A 15,633-nucleotide genomic window follows, 5' to 3' on the forward strand; every position below is an offset into this window, starting at 1 on the left:
TTTTAAAGCTTGAATTCTTTCTCTTACATATGATTATTATACATGACTTCTAAGTGTGTAGGTGTATCTTTTTTTTTCCATTCATCTTGTGTTTAGTAAATGATGCTGTGTTCAGAGCACTGTGTCAGGTGCTTGCCCTCAAAGAGTTTACAATCTAGTAGATAATGAACACTCAAACATAGATAGCTGTAATGGTGTCTTTCTTAAGCTACTTACACCTGAACTGTATATTTGGTGCAGACATACACTGAAGGCTTTTACATTTTTTTATCAGTGGAAATATCATTTTTTACATTCTTAATATTTTATTTTTCCCCAATTACATGGAAAAACAGATTAGTACTCTTTATCTTCCTTTATGGAGACTGTATCTTCTTTACTTTATATCCACATGTACATTGTGGGAGGATTGTGATCTACATGGGTGAAGCAAGCATCCATTCAAGTGAAACCCTAGAGCTTTTGAAATATATTTTGTAGAATTTTGGGATTCATCAGATAAAAAGACCTTTTGTTGTTATTGTTGTTCAGTTGTTTCAGTCATGTTTCTTCATGACCCTCTGGGGTTTTCTTAGCAAAGATACTAGAGTGGTTTCCTATTTCCCTCTCCAGCTCATTTTACAGATGAGGAAAGTAAGGCAGAGTTAAGTGACTTGCCCAGGGTCACACAGTTACTAAGTTTCTGAGGCCAGATTTGAACTCAGGAGGATGAGTTTTCCTGATTTCAGACCTGTCACTATATCTACTGTGCCACCTAGGTGCTCATAAAAATAGTGATAAGCAAAGCCAAGATTAAAATACACACACACACAAACATGCATACATATAGAAGCAAGTGTGTGTATATATATGCGTATATGTGTGTATATACATATATATATGCACACATGCATACAAATGTTATTTAATCTGGATTTTAAGGTTGGATTTGCTTACCTACTGTTTATATGACTCTTAAGAAAGTTACTTTTCTCTGGGTCTCAATTTCATCATCTTTAAAATGAGAGAGCTAGAAAGGTGATGTCAAAGGTCTTTTCTACTGCTGAATTGTACAATCCTACAAAAATATTTCAAAAGATCTAGGGTTTCATTGAAATGAATGCTTGTCCAGCCCATAAAAATAAAATCTTTCCATAATTAAACATTATTCATGAATTGTAGTAGTCCTCAATAAATTTTATTACCTGTCAGTAAAAGGTTGTTGAACCTCTCTGAACCTGGCTAGACTGGTACTTGGGCATTAGATTCAGAGTCTGTTGCTGGACTTGGCCCAATAACTTATCCCAGTTTAATAAGATCTGCCAGAGCTGCTTTAGGCATAACCTACAAGATCCCACATCCATGCCACCATGAAACATTGGAGGGGCTATTAAAAAACAATTGGAAATGAAAGTTAAGCAACCCAGGCAGTTGATTTGTTTTCTTGCCATATGTTGGGGAAGCTAACTTTTATCCCCCCATGCACAGGCTGCCGTCTTGTTCAAATTACTGATTAGAGCAAATGACCATGGAGAGCCACCCTTGTCATCCACTGCTACTCTTTACATAGCAGTTGAAGATGGAAACAACCACATGCCTACATTTACTAAGGGAAATGTAAGTCCAATGGCTAACTTCTCTTTTTTAATCATCAAAAAGACCAGTGAGATCTGGTCTCTAGTTTGCATCATCACAGGATGTCTCCATTGTCTTGATGGGGTGGGAGGTGTCATGAAATTTGTAAGATCAGGTTGGTTTTAATTTAATTTCATTATATTATGGAGAGGGGGTTACTGAAGAAGTGTTATTTGGATGTCAGGAAATAATACCCCAAATGATAGCATGTCACAAGTGAGAAAAGACTGGGAATCATTATTCTTGACCAACATGAATGTATTATTTTGAGTGTGCATGATTTACTTTTAGATGAATTAAGGGAATAGCAAGCATTTAGTCTATATTTCCAAATTTTTGTGTAGGATTACAAGAAAATATTTCCCAAAATAATTGAGTATTTTTAAAACAATTTTATTTTCCTTTTCTTTTCCAAATCAAAGTTAAATGATTGAAAACAAAAAATAAAAACAAACTCATAACAGTCTTGATTGTGATAGTGAAAGGTACTATTTTTGAGCCTCTTTTTTTGCCTGACTTGGTAAAGATCTTTGACAAATAAACCCAGAAAACAGGATTCTGCTCTTTTGTGGTTTTAGTTTGAAGGCACCAAAATGTTTCTAAGATTATTGAATAACCAGTTATTTCAAGGCTTATTGTAACATAAAATTGTTTTCTGAATCTGTGTAGTCATTATGATTCACATTTATATGGTACCAAAAACCTTATAAGGTGGGTAGTACAAAGAAGATTTTTCCCATTTTACAGATAAACTGATACTTAAAGAGGCACATGACTTGTCCAAAGTCACATAGCATATAAATATTAGAACAAGACTTTGGACTCAGATTTCCTGACTCCCTAATACATTTTCCATTACTCTAGGGTGCTTCTCCTTTAGTCTTTTAGGAAATTGCCAGTATTTTTATAGGATGGCATAGTCCTTACTTTCCAGCACGTTAATAAAAAAATTTAATGGAATATTTTGCAATATGAGGAAAATGCGGGTTCAAGAGAATGTTTTAAAAAATTATTTTGCTTTTATAGTCCAAATAGCAGACAGAAAATATGTGTTATTATCATTGGTTATTATTCTTCCAAATGATTAGGATTTCAAATTCTTTTAGAAATTTCAGTAAAGAGATGTGCCCAGGATTCTGAGTTAGCTAATCTAGGTAAAAAAAAAAAAAAAAAGAAAATGATAGAAGTTTTCTTGGTCTCAGTGGCACTGAAGTAAGTGATGATTGCTCCTTTCAGTATAAAATACAGATTTCTGAAGGCCAAATACAACAGGATGTTGTAAGGCTCCCAGTACAAGATCATGATTCTCCATTCACACCTTCCTGGAGAGTAAAATACAAAATACTTCATGGTAATGAAGAAGGACACTTCAATATTGTGACAGATCGTGGAACCAATGAAGGAATTTTAAATGTCATCAAGGTAAAGTCAGGGCCAAGCTGCTCTATCCAGATATATCCTAATAGATTCTCTGATCATCTCAAGTTTCCCTGGATTCTTCATAATTGCCCTCTTTTATGGTGAAATAAATCCCATAACATTCATATATCAAAATCTGTCCAGCCATTTGCCCATTTATTTCCAGGTCTTTGTTATTAAGAGATGGCTTTGAAAACTTTTTCTGTTGACTTTTACCTCCTCAGAGTTATATGCCTAATAATGATATTATTAAGTCAAAGGGAGTGTACATTTTATAGTATAATTCATTTTTTTTCTAGAAGTTTGTATCAATCTGCAGCCTCACAAATAGCATATTAGTGTGTTGGATTTTCCATATCCTCCTATAACAAATAGTAATTTGTGTCTTGTGTAATTTTTAAATACTTCAATGGATATAAAATTATAGTCATAGATCTGATTCTGAAAGGGACCTTTGACACCATCTAGTCCAACCTCCTCATTATATAGACAAGGAGGTTGAAGCCTAAAGAGGTTAAGTGACTTGCCCACAGTCACTCAGGCAGTAACATAGGAAGAATTTGAACCCCCATCCTTTGAAGCCAAATTTAGTGCTTTGTACCACAGTGAAAGATCAGTTGGTTTAATTTGTGTCCATTTTATCATTAGTGATTTGGACTTTAACTTAAAAAGTCTAGAGTGTCCTCATGTATCCAGGGTCATCGCCAATTGCCCTGATCCATATCTTACCACTAGACTCTGGTGACTCAGGAGGAGAGCCCTGAGACTGATGACTTTGCATATACCCTGGTCTTACTTAAATCCAGGTCACTTGCAAATGGAGATATCACTCCGCCCCCCCCATTGTCCTTGGTGCTCTTCCAGAACAAAGAACAAAGTGATTGGGAGTAACCTTTCATGAAGTTATTGATAATTTTCACCTATCTAGTCTTTTTCCAAGCTGAATTAGTAAATTGTGTGTTGTAGTGCTCTAAGCCAACATTGTCTCTGTTTGGCCAATATTTGTACTCAACCAGGATCCCTGTACCTGGCCAGGATAACTTAGAAGGTTTGAAATCTTAGAAAGAAAATTCTCAGGCTTGGCATGTTTCTCTTATCTTCATCACATTATACATTTTTAGCTGTTAAGATATTTGTTTCCTTTGTGTCTATGCCTTCTTCACCTCCACCACATTAAATCACTTTGTATATTAAGCAACTGTGTTAAAAATGTATTTTCCCAAAATTCCCCTGATTTTACAACCTAGCTTCTTACATTAATTTTTCATCATTTTGATTTTGGTTGCATTTTTCTATTTTGATTGGTGGTGGTTTTATTTAATCATGAAAAGACAAAAAAACCCATAAATGATTTGAGAATGGGCTGAAGACTTTCTTGTAAAAGACAATGTAAGTGTGCCATATGGGGATTGGTTAAAGAAACTGGAGCTGCTTAGCTTGGAGAAGACTTGTGGAGATAGGACAGAATACGATAGTCTTCTTTAAGAAATTGAAGGGCTGACACATAGAAGAGAAATTAAATTTATTCTGTTTGCCTCCGAAAGGTAGAACTTAAGTCCAAGAGAATGAAATGCAGAGGGGCAGATTTCTGCTCAATTTTTGGGGAAATTTCTAACAATTAGAGCTGCCTTCAGAACCTGGATCACTGGACAGAACCCACAGAATGACATGGAGAAGCTAACTTCCTGCTGAGGACAGCCCAGCAGGCTGGCAAGAAGTGGCCATCAGAGTACTCTGGGAGCCAAGCCCAGCCCTGTGCAAGCCCGAGGTTTTAGCCTCAAGATGGCTACAGCCAGCACCAACTGGAGGGACTCCAGATGACCAGCAGTTGTGGTGGTTTCCAGAATTATCAACACATACATAGATGCTAAGGACAAAGTGAGAGGTCAGTGAAGTGTAGACTTCGGGATCCGGTAGTTTGGGAGTGCGGTCGGCCTTTATCCCCTGGAGGGAGAAGCCGCTGAGGTCCCATGGCTGTGCAGCTGCCACCACCACGTGGCAGCTTCAGCTCCTGGCCTGCAGATTGTAGGGGAACCAAGCAACCATTCTGAGGGGTAATTGCTCTTGCTTTAACCTGCTTGGATCTGGACTGCAGTCTAGGGTAGAGGTCCTGGAGTGTGTGACCAGCTCACCCTAGTGTGCAGAGGCTTCAGAGAGGGCACTCAGCTAATACCTTCAGAAGCTGAGAAAACCTCAGAGATTGGGGCAAGCCTACCCTGTCTGGTAGCAGAGTCCTACTGTAGCAAAAAGCCCAAAAGTCAAGTTATTAAGTGGCAACATGAGTAAATGAGGGAAGCAAAGCAAGCAGAGCAACTCAACTTTACACTCCTATTTTGGGGACAAAAAGAATCAAAGCTTGGAACAGGAGGAAGACAGCTAAGTCAGAACTCCTACACCAAAAGCTTCAAAGTAAATTACGAGCTGGTTACAGGCCATAGAGGAACTTAAAAAGGATTTTGAAAACCAAATGAGAGAAGTAGAGGAAAAATTTGGAAGAGAAATGAGAACAATGCAAGAAAATTATGAAATGAGAGTCAACAACCTGACTGAAGAAAATAACACCTTAAAAAATAGACTAACTCAAATGGCAAAAGAGGCTCAAAAAGGCAATGAGGAGAAGAATGCCATTAAAAGCCAAATTTGCCAGATGGAAAATGAGTCTCAAAAGCTCACTGAAGAGAATCATTCCTTCACAATTAGATTGGAGCAAATGGAAGCTAGTGACCTTGTGAAAAATCAAGATACTATTAAACAGATACAAACAAATGAAAAAATAGAAGGCAATGTGAAATATCTCATTGGAAAAACCACTGACCTAGAAAAAAGATCCAGGAGAGATCATTTAAAAATTATTTGACTACCTGAAAGCCATGATCAAAAAAAAGAACCTAGAAATCATCCTTCAAGAAATTCTCAAGGAAAATTGCCTTGATGTTTTAGAACCAGAGGGCAGAATAGGGATTGAAATAATCCACCAATCACCTTCTGAAAAAGATCCCCAAAAGAAAACTCCTAGGAATATTATGGCCAGGTTCCGGAATTCCCAGATCAAGGAAAAAATATTACAAGCAGCCAGGAAGAAATAATTTGAATATTGTGGAAACACAATCAGGATAACACAGGATTGGGCAGCTTCTACAATGAGGGATCACAGGGCTTGGAATATGATATTCTGGGGGTCAAAGGAGCTGGGATTAAAACCAAGAATCACCTACCCAGCAAAACTGAGTATCAGTTTCATGGGAAAATATGGTCATTCAGTGGAATAGAGGACTTTCAAGCATTCTTGATGAAAAAAATGAGAGTTGAATAGAAAATCTGACATTAATATACAAGAAGCAAGAGAAGCATGAGAAGGTAAACAGGGAAAAGAAATCATAAGGAAGTTACCAAAGTTGAACTATTTACATCCCTACATGGAAGAATGATAATTTTAACTTATTAAACTTTTCTCAGTGTGAGAATAGTTGAAGGGAATAGAAATGTGTGTGTACATATATATGTACATATATGTACATGCACACACATACATACATATATATGTCTATATAGGAGGATATATGGGCATATGAATACATGTGAATGTGTGTATATATGTGTACAGGCATACATAGAGGGCACAGGACCAATTTAATAGGGAGGGATGATATTTAAAAGGTAAAATTAATAGGTGAGAGAGGAATATAATGAGAGGAGATGGGGAGAGACAGAATGGGGTAAACTATCTTATATAGAAGAGGCAAGGGAAAATGGTTACAATGGAGGGGAAGAACAGCAAAGCAAAAGGGAATGGGTCAACCTCATTCTCATTGAATTTGGCTTAGGGAGGGAATGACATACACACTAAATAGGGTATCTTACCCACCAGAAGAGTAGGGGGGAAGGGGATGAGAGGGGGGATGATGGAAGGGAGGGCAGGCTGGGGGAGAGGGAAGTTGGAAGCACCCACTTTTGAAAACGGACAGGATCAAAGTAGAGAATAGAACAAGTGGGAGGTGGGATGGGAGGGAGGAAAATATAATCAGTCTTTTACCATATATCACTATGGAAATGTTTTGCATAGCTACACATGTACAACCTATATTGAATTACTTATGTTCCCAGTAAAGGTGTGTGACAAGGGAGGAAAGGAATGAATCTGTAATTCAAAGCTTTAAAATAAAATGTTTAATATATATATATATACATATATTTATTTATATACTATTATTAATATTATTTTACTTGTAACTGGGAAATAAGATATACAGGCAATGGGGCATAAAGATCCACCATGCCTTACTGGAAAGTCAGAGGTGGTATGGGAGAAGATATGGGAGAGAGCAGATTGGAGGAGGGGATATCCAGTGGGATTGCTATTTTTGGGTGGTGGTGGGGGGAATGGGGAGAAAATTTGTAACTCAAAACCTTGCGGAAATGAATGATATAAACTAGGAGTTAATGAAGCATTTGATGAAATAAATAATAAAAAAAGAACTTGGATGACTGCAAGAACAAATCATGACTCCTGAAGACTGATCATAGTATTGTAGATTGTGCTGAAAGGGACCTTAGAAGTAACTGCCTCATTTTATTGATGAACGCACTGGGTCCTAGAAAGTTGAAGTGACTTACCCAAGGTCATACTTCTATTAAGTGTCTGGAGTAGGGATTTTACCTAGGTCTTCCTGTTTTCCAGTCTAGCATGCTATCTACTAGGATACCCTGCCCCTCAGTGATAACTGATGCCTGTTTCCTACCATTTGACAGAGATGTGATTCACTAGAGGTACAGAATGAGACCTGTATTTTTGGACATGGCCAGTATATGATTTCTTTTCCTTGACTATGATAACTTACAATAAGGGAAGGGTTTTGCAGGTGAGGTGGGGAGGAGGAAGACCGTGTGAGAATTGGTGGGGAGAGAGGTGGCTATTGATAATGAAGCAAAAAAAAAAAAAAAAAAGGAATTGAAGTGTGTCCATCAAGCATGAAAAGAAAATGCTTAAAAGATCACAGAAGAAGGTGTAGAGGGAAATAGACAAGTAAGGCAGTTTTGGAACATTAAACTGAGTATATACTTTTGAAAATAGCTATATAGAACACGAGCCATGGTTTCATATGCAACCCTGTTCTTTTCATATAGAAATAGAGATTAATGTTTGTTAGTGTTTGTCATATTTAGAATACCACAACTAAAAAAGCAGATAGATGAATGAATAGGTAAATTAATAAACATATAACTAAATGAATAAATACATAAGTATAAGAGTTCCTTCCTAAGATAGTGAATTTCCCATTAGTAGGAGACCTGTAAACCAAGGTTAAATAAGTACTTGTTGGGAATATTGTATTAGGGGATATTTTTCAAATATGTATTGTCCTAGTTGATTTCTGAGGGCCATTTATGCCTGAGATTCTTTGATTCTGTAATATAAAGAGAGCAAAGATCACAAGGTCCCTGTTTCATGTCAGCAACAAGTAACATTTGCTAATGAAGTTTTCTGTTTGCAATTGACAGCCTTTGGATTATGAAAATGTGCCAAAGAGAAAACTTGTTATTGTAGTTGAAAATGAAGAACCATTTTCTTCATGTGAAAAAGACCGACTTGGTCATGAAACCATAATGTCCAGCACTGCAACTGTGACTGTGGAGATTATTGATATCAATGACCCTCCTCAATTCCATCCTCCTAATTTTATTGCTCAAGAGGTTGATGGTGCCAAACCTGGGACCCAGTTGGGAAGATATAATGCTACAGACCCAGACGGGAACACCAAGAACATAAGGTGAAGACATAATGGAGGAAATGAGAGTAGTTTTCCATTTGGAATGAAGTGTGTACAATCCTATGATGCTATTATTATTGCTTAAAATCTTCACTTTTTCAATATTGGTATTTCAGAGTTACTGTGGCTTCACTGGCATGGGTACTCCTACTATAGGTGTAGATTACAGTCTCTCCACACCTTAAGGGATAGTTTAATGAGTTGTTCTAGTTAAAAATGTAATGACCTGGTGGTGTCTATGCTCTGGTGATGAGATTTTCCAAGCTGAACTAGACTGGTCCTTAGATGATAGGCTGTTGCCAGAGCTATACTAGAAGCTTTTCTAACTTGATTAGACCTGACTTTATACTCTGAGAATCTGAGAATTCAGGGTCACTGCCACACTATCATGAGACATTGGAATAGTGTTTAATATTATTAGAGTTTTTACTTGATCAACCAATTTCTCTTATGGCTCAATTCTGAATCCATGGTATTATGGACTACCCACAATGGAGAAACACTTGCAGTTGCAAAAGAGGAAAAGGCAAAGACTTTAAAATTTTAGCCTTAAGACTCAGTAGTAGCTGACATTCTTGTAGCACTCTTAAGGGATACAAAATACCTTATATATTTTAACCCATTTGATTCTCACAGCTATCTTTTTACCTTAAAATCATACAACTAGTGCTGGAGGTGATCTAAAAGGTTCCCTGGTCCAACCTCTTCATTTATTTTACTGAGCAGGAGCTTAGAGAGATTAAGCAATTTGCCCATTCAAGGTCAGTGTCAGGACTGGGATTTGAATTGAGCTCTTCTGATTCCAAATCCTGTTTTCTGTCTGCAGCAGTAGGCTGTTGAGTCTCTAAGTGAAACATGATCTTGCCTCTCCACTACATTTGCATCTAATTGAAATGAGGTCTCAGATCTAAGGTTACTAAGAGAATCGCTTTCTTAATGCTTCAGATACTACAAGGATGAATGATTTGCCACTTACTGTGTCTCTGGTTTGTAAACACTGATGCCATTTATGTTTGTAGCGAGTTTTAGTTGCCTGATGATATGAAACTGTAGATGGGAAAGTGGCAGCTTCTTTGAAAATTTTAGCTCATCAAGTTTTAAAATGGAATGATAAAAAGCTCTGGCTTTTAAAAAGCAGAGAAGGGAGGAAAAGGGAAAGAAATGGCACCTTCTCCTATTCTTACCCTCCTAAGGGCCTGAAACATTCTGGTTGGTTGTTTACTTAGAGGGGAGGGGAGGAGGGAAAGCTTTATGTATGTCTGAATTCCTGTTAACTGCAATCAGCAAAGATTAGATAGAATTTGTATACCCTATTGTATAATAAAGAGGCATGTTCTTCTGTCACACACTGGAAGAACTAGAGAAGGGATCTTAGAGGTGATTGAGTTCAATGTCCTTGTTTTAGAAATAAAGAAACAGATTTGTGGAGAAATTACTTGCCCCAAACTATATACATAGTGACTAACAGAACTGAACACAGGAAGAAAAAGGACTATTTCTACCACCTTAAGTACTTTTCAAGACATCTCTGCTAGAACTCTCTTTTCATGTAATGGAGCAAACCAATTCAGAGAACATAGAATAAAATCAGAACCACCAGAGACAAGAGATTCATAGAATCTTGAGACTTTAGGAGCATAAATTAGAGCCAGAAGGGTCCTTAGAACCTAAAACTTTGGTTGTTATTGTTAAGTCATTTCTGACTCTTCCTGACCCCATTTGGGGTTTTCCTTGGCAAAGATACTGAAGTAGTTTGCCATTTCCTTCTCCAGCTCATTGAGGAAAACTCTCATGAGGAAACTGGGGCAAACAGGGTTAAGGGACTTGCCCAAGGTCACACAAATAGTAAGTGTATGAGACCGGATTTGAACTTAGGAGGAGCAGTCTTTCTGATTTTAGACCCAGCACTCTACACTGTGCCAGCACAACTAGCTGCCCAAAGTTTTCTGTGGCAGAGACCCATAGAATATACAACCATAGAATGATAGGGATGGAAGGAATATGTAATGACAGGGCTGGGAGGGACCCATCCTTTCATTTTACAGCAGACCAAATTGAGATTTCATGTTGTTTCTGAATCATTTTGCTAGTGTGGAATCTCCCATTAAACAAGTGGTCAGATGAAGAGTTTGATTCTTTCTGCAAACATGATGTTCTCCCCTGTTCAGTAAAGTTACTATTAGTACAAAAGGGGGAGCAGGGGCCAAGGAATATTTCATTGATACTTCTATATTACGTATTTTTGTACGCCTCAGTTTCCAGAGCTACCAACCCTTGTGTCTTTTACCCCATTCATGAACTGCAGTCTAATTCTAAATTCCTTTTCATATACATTGTGATTTCTATAAAATATTTTTATATTATCTTTTTGTTTTTATGTCATATTTATTTCCTAATATACCCCCCTTCCTGACTTTTTCCCCGGAAAGCCAAAGAATAAAAAAAAAAAAACAGACAGGAAAAGTAAAAAGCAATTCATCAAAACTAACCAACATATCAACCAAGGTTGACAATATATTCATTACTCCACACCCAATCTGCCACCACTGCAAAGAAGGGAGGCGCTTTTTTCTGTATTCTTCCTGGCCAGACTTAATCATTATAATCACGCAGTGTTCATTTTCATTTTGTGGTTATTATCCTTTTGCTTATATTGATGTAGTCATCATAAATATTGTTTTCCTGGTCCCCTTTTACTGTTACTTTTAAATTAGTTTTTCACCTCCTTCTACAAGGTTTAAACTGGTTCATGATCCTGCCAATTGGGTCACTGTGGATGAATTCTCTGGTGTGGTTACTACAGTGAAACATGTGGATCGGGAATCCCCTTTTGTGAATAACAGCTTTTACATGATTATGGTCAGTGCCATTGATGATGGTAAGTACATATCTCAGATATAGACAACCAATGTCCCTGTCTGAGGAGAAAAGACTCATGAGAATCTTGAACCAGCATAACTCCATAAGACTAAAATAATTATTCTTGCTTTTCCCACTCTTATAGTAGAACCTGTGAGAGCAGTGTTCTTGCAGGAAAAACTATAATAGTTCAGAAAAAGGCTATTTAGTAAATTATGGAAGTTGTAGTCAAACCTAATATCTTTTGTCATCTTTTCTTAAGTGTGCCCTCAGCTGCCTTTTCCAAGCAAATGATCTCTGGCATGTATTTAGCATAGTTTCCCCTTATTTTTTTTTAATTTTTCCAGAATTTATTTAGTTATTTTTAGTTTTCAACATTCATTTCCATAAGATTTGGCGTTCCAAATTTTCTCCCCATCTCTCCCTTATCCCCCGCCCCAAGATGGCATGCATACTGATTACCCCTTTCCCAGTCTGCTCTTTCTTCTATCCCCCTTTCTCTCACCTCTTACCCCCTTTCCCCTTACTTTCTTGTAGGGCAAGATAGATTTCCATACCCCATTGCCTGTATATCTTATTTCCCAATTGAATGTAAAAACAAATTTTTAACATGTGTTTTTATAACTTTGAGTTCCAAGTTCTCTCCCTTCTTCCCTCCTCACCCACCCCCATTGAGAAGACAAGCAATTCAGTAAGGTTATACATGTGTAGTTATGTGAAACATTTCCGTAGTAGTCATATTGTGAAAGACTATCTATATTTCCCTCCATCCTATCCCACCCCCCATTTATTCTGTTTTCTCCTTTGACCTTGTCCCTTTTCAAAAGTGTTTGCTTTTGACTAGCCTTTCCCCTAGTCTGCCCTCCCTTCTGTTATCCCCCTCTTATCCCCTTCCCACCTACTTTCCTTTAGGATAAGATACCCAATTGAGTGTGTATATTATTCCCTCTTTAAGCCAAATCCAATGAGAGTTAGGTTAACTCATTGCCTTTCACCTCCCTGCTCTTCCCCTCCATTGTAACAGCTTTGTCTTGCCTCTTTTATGTGAGATAATTTACCCTATTCTCTCTCCCTTTCTCCTTCTCCCAATATATTACTCTTTCACCCCTTAATTTTATTTTTTAGATATCATCCCTTCATATTCAACTCACTCTGTACCCTCTTTTATATACACATACAAACATACATATATGTGTGTGTGTGTCTAGATAGATAAATAGATAGATAGGTATTCCCTTCAACTATCCTAATACTGAGAAAAGTCTCATGAGTTACAAATATTATCTTTCCATGTAGGCATGTAAACAGTTCAACTTTAATAAGTCCCTTATGATTTCTCTTTCCTATTTATCTTTTCATGCTTCTCTTATTTTTTTTAAAGCAATTGGGGTTAAGTAAATTGCTCAAGGTTACACGGCCAGTTATTTTTGTGTGGGTGCCAAGTATCTGAGGCCAGAACTGATTCCTGGTCTCCCAACTCTGGGGCCGGCGCTCTTACTTACTGTGCCACCTGGCCGCCCCTCATGCTTCTCTTGGTTCTTATATTTGAAAATCAAATTTTCTGCTCAGCTCTGGTCTTTTCATCAAGAATGCTTGAAAATCCTCTTATTTCATTGAATATCCATTTTCCCCCCTAAAGTATTTGCTGGGTAGGTGATTCGTGGTTTTAATCCTAGCTTCTTTGACCTCCAGAATATCATATTCCAAGCCCTTGATCCTTTAAGGTAGAAGCTGCTAGATCTTGTGTTATCCTGATTGTGTTTCCACAATACTCAAATTATTTCTTCCTGACTGCTTGTGATATTTTCTCCTTGACCTGGGAACCCTGGAATTTGGCTACAATATTCCTAGGAATTTTCTTTTGGGGATCTTTTTCATGAGGCAATCGATTAATTCTTTAAATTTCTATTTTACCCTCTGGTTCTAGAATATCAGGGCAGTTTTCCTTGATAATTTTTTTAAAGATAATGTCTAGGCTTTTTTTTTTGATCATGGCTTTCAGGTAATCCAAAATTTTTAAAATGATCTTTCGTGGATTTGTTTTCCACATCAGTGGTTTTTCTAATGAGATATTTAACATTGTCTTCTATTTTTTCATTCTTTTGGTTCTGTTTTATAATACCTTGATTTCTCATAAAGTCATTAGCATTCGTTCCATTCTAATGTTGAAGGAATTATTTTCTTAAGTGAGCTTTTGGAATTTCTTTTTCCAATTCTGCTTTTAAAGACATTATTCTTCTCATTGACTTTTCTGTACCTCTTTTGCCATTTGGGTTAGTCTTTTTAAGGCGTATTTTCTTCAGTATTTTGAGGGGTCTCCCTTTAGCAAGCTATTATTTCATTTTTCATGATTTTCTTGCATTTCTCTTCCCACTTTTTCCCCTACTTCCCTTACTTGATTTTCAAGATCCTATTTGAGCTCCTCCATGGTCTGCGACCAATTCATATTTTTCTTGGAGATTTTTGACTTTGTTGTCTTCTTCTGGCTGTATGTTTTATTCTTCTTTGTCACCAAAGTAAGATTCTATAGTCTTGATTTTTCCCCTCTCTTTGCTCATTTTCCCAGTCAATTACTTGACTTTTGAGCTCTTTGCCAAGGTAGGACTCTGCCTCTGTAGAGGAGAGTACTCTGTCCTAAGTTTCTGGGGTTTTGTGCAAGTGTTGTTAGAGCTACTAATAGGAACCTGCAAATTATCAGTTCTTCTAAGGAGATATGATCAAAGGAGAGGTATTTACTCCTCTCCTGGTCTGGTCTGTGAGTGACCAGAAGCACTCTTTTCTGCCTTGGAAGTGTGAGGAGGACTTCCTCTCCACCGCTGCCACAAGCTGTCATGCCAGCGTTCTTTTTCCCAAGACCACTACCTAAGACTGTGACCCAGATCCAAGCAGGGCAAAGCAAGAGAATCCTGCCTCAGCACCAGCAAAGAGATTCCTTCAATTTCCCTTTGATCAGCTGCTTGATCCCCCCCACTATCTGGGGCCCTTTAGCTCCAGAATCAGTTGCTACTACCACTGCTGTCGCTGCCACTGCTGCCACCTCTGCTACCCTGGGCCTGGGACTTCTCTCATCCAAGTCCAACAGAGTTTCCCCACTTACCTTCTACTTTGTTCTTGGCATTTGTGGGTTGAGAAGTCTGGAAACCACAACAGTTTCCTGTGATTCAGTCCCCTGAGGCCTGCTCCAGTCTAGTCTGTGCCAGCAGGGCCCACATGAGACTGTACTCCGCTCCCAGCCTGGTGCAATAGACCCTTCCTAGAGGCCTGCCCAAGTCTTCAGCTGGAGATGTGTTTTGCTCTGTCATTTTGTGGTTTCTGTAGCTCTAAAATTTGTTTAGAATAATTTTTACAGGTATTTGGAGGTGTTTGGGGGAGGAACTCAAACAAGTAGAATCTGTAGCATTATATCTTATTATTTGACTTTAATTTTTAGATTATTAAATTAGTTTTCTTAATAAGTATTAGCCAACGAAATTTAGACCTTTGAAATCTGGATCTGTGTTTTACATATTTGTCACTGATTTTATTTTTTAAAATAGTAACATTTTTAATTTTTGTAGTACTTTTAAGATTTAGAATTTGCTTTCTTCCCAACTGTTCTGTGAGGTAGTTAATAAATGTGGAGGAAGAATTTGAAGGCCAGGGAGATTGAGACTTAAACAGAGTCACACAGGTAATAAAGGTTAGAGTCAGGATTTGAACTCAGTTCTTTTTTTTATCTCAAGTTGTCTTCAACATTAACATATCATTTGTTTATTTTTAATTGAACCTATGATTTAATTGGTATAGGAAACTATCTGTGAGGAAACTGATTACAAATGCAGATCAACCTCTGTTCTGAATCCTGGTCTTTAGAGAGCTGTATTGGACACTTAAGAGTTTGTGATTTACCCAGGGTGACATATCTAGTATGTGTCAGAAATAAGATTTTATCTCAGCTGTACCTGACTTGGAGGTCACCTCTCTTTTCCCCATG

At 37.5% G+C, this 15,633-nt stretch overlaps 1 protein-coding gene across 1 annotated transcript in view; it reads left to right on the forward strand.

The window, feature by feature from the left end:
* Positions 1-15,633, forward strand: part of CDH26 (cadherin 26) — a 73,076-nt gene that overhangs the window by 35,544 nt on the left and 21,899 nt on the right. The window contains exons 7-10 of the mRNA XM_069072782.1: positions 1,468-1,596; positions 2,851-3,036; positions 8,533-8,801; positions 11,537-11,679. Coding sequence (XP_068928883.1) covers positions 1,468-1,596; positions 2,851-3,036; positions 8,533-8,801; positions 11,537-11,679 — 727 coding nt within the window. The remainder of the gene's footprint in view (positions 1-1,467; positions 1,597-2,850; positions 3,037-8,532; positions 8,802-11,536; positions 11,680-15,633) is intronic.

The sequence above is a fragment of the Petaurus breviceps genome, unplaced genomic scaffold, assembly GCF_028583685.1.
Source record: "Petaurus breviceps papuanus isolate PSGF00001 unplaced genomic scaffold, PetGlider_PUasm1.0 90847, whole genome shotgun sequence".
NCBI classification, from domain to species: domain Eukaryota; kingdom Metazoa; phylum Chordata; class Mammalia; order Diprotodontia; family Petauridae; genus Petaurus; species Petaurus breviceps.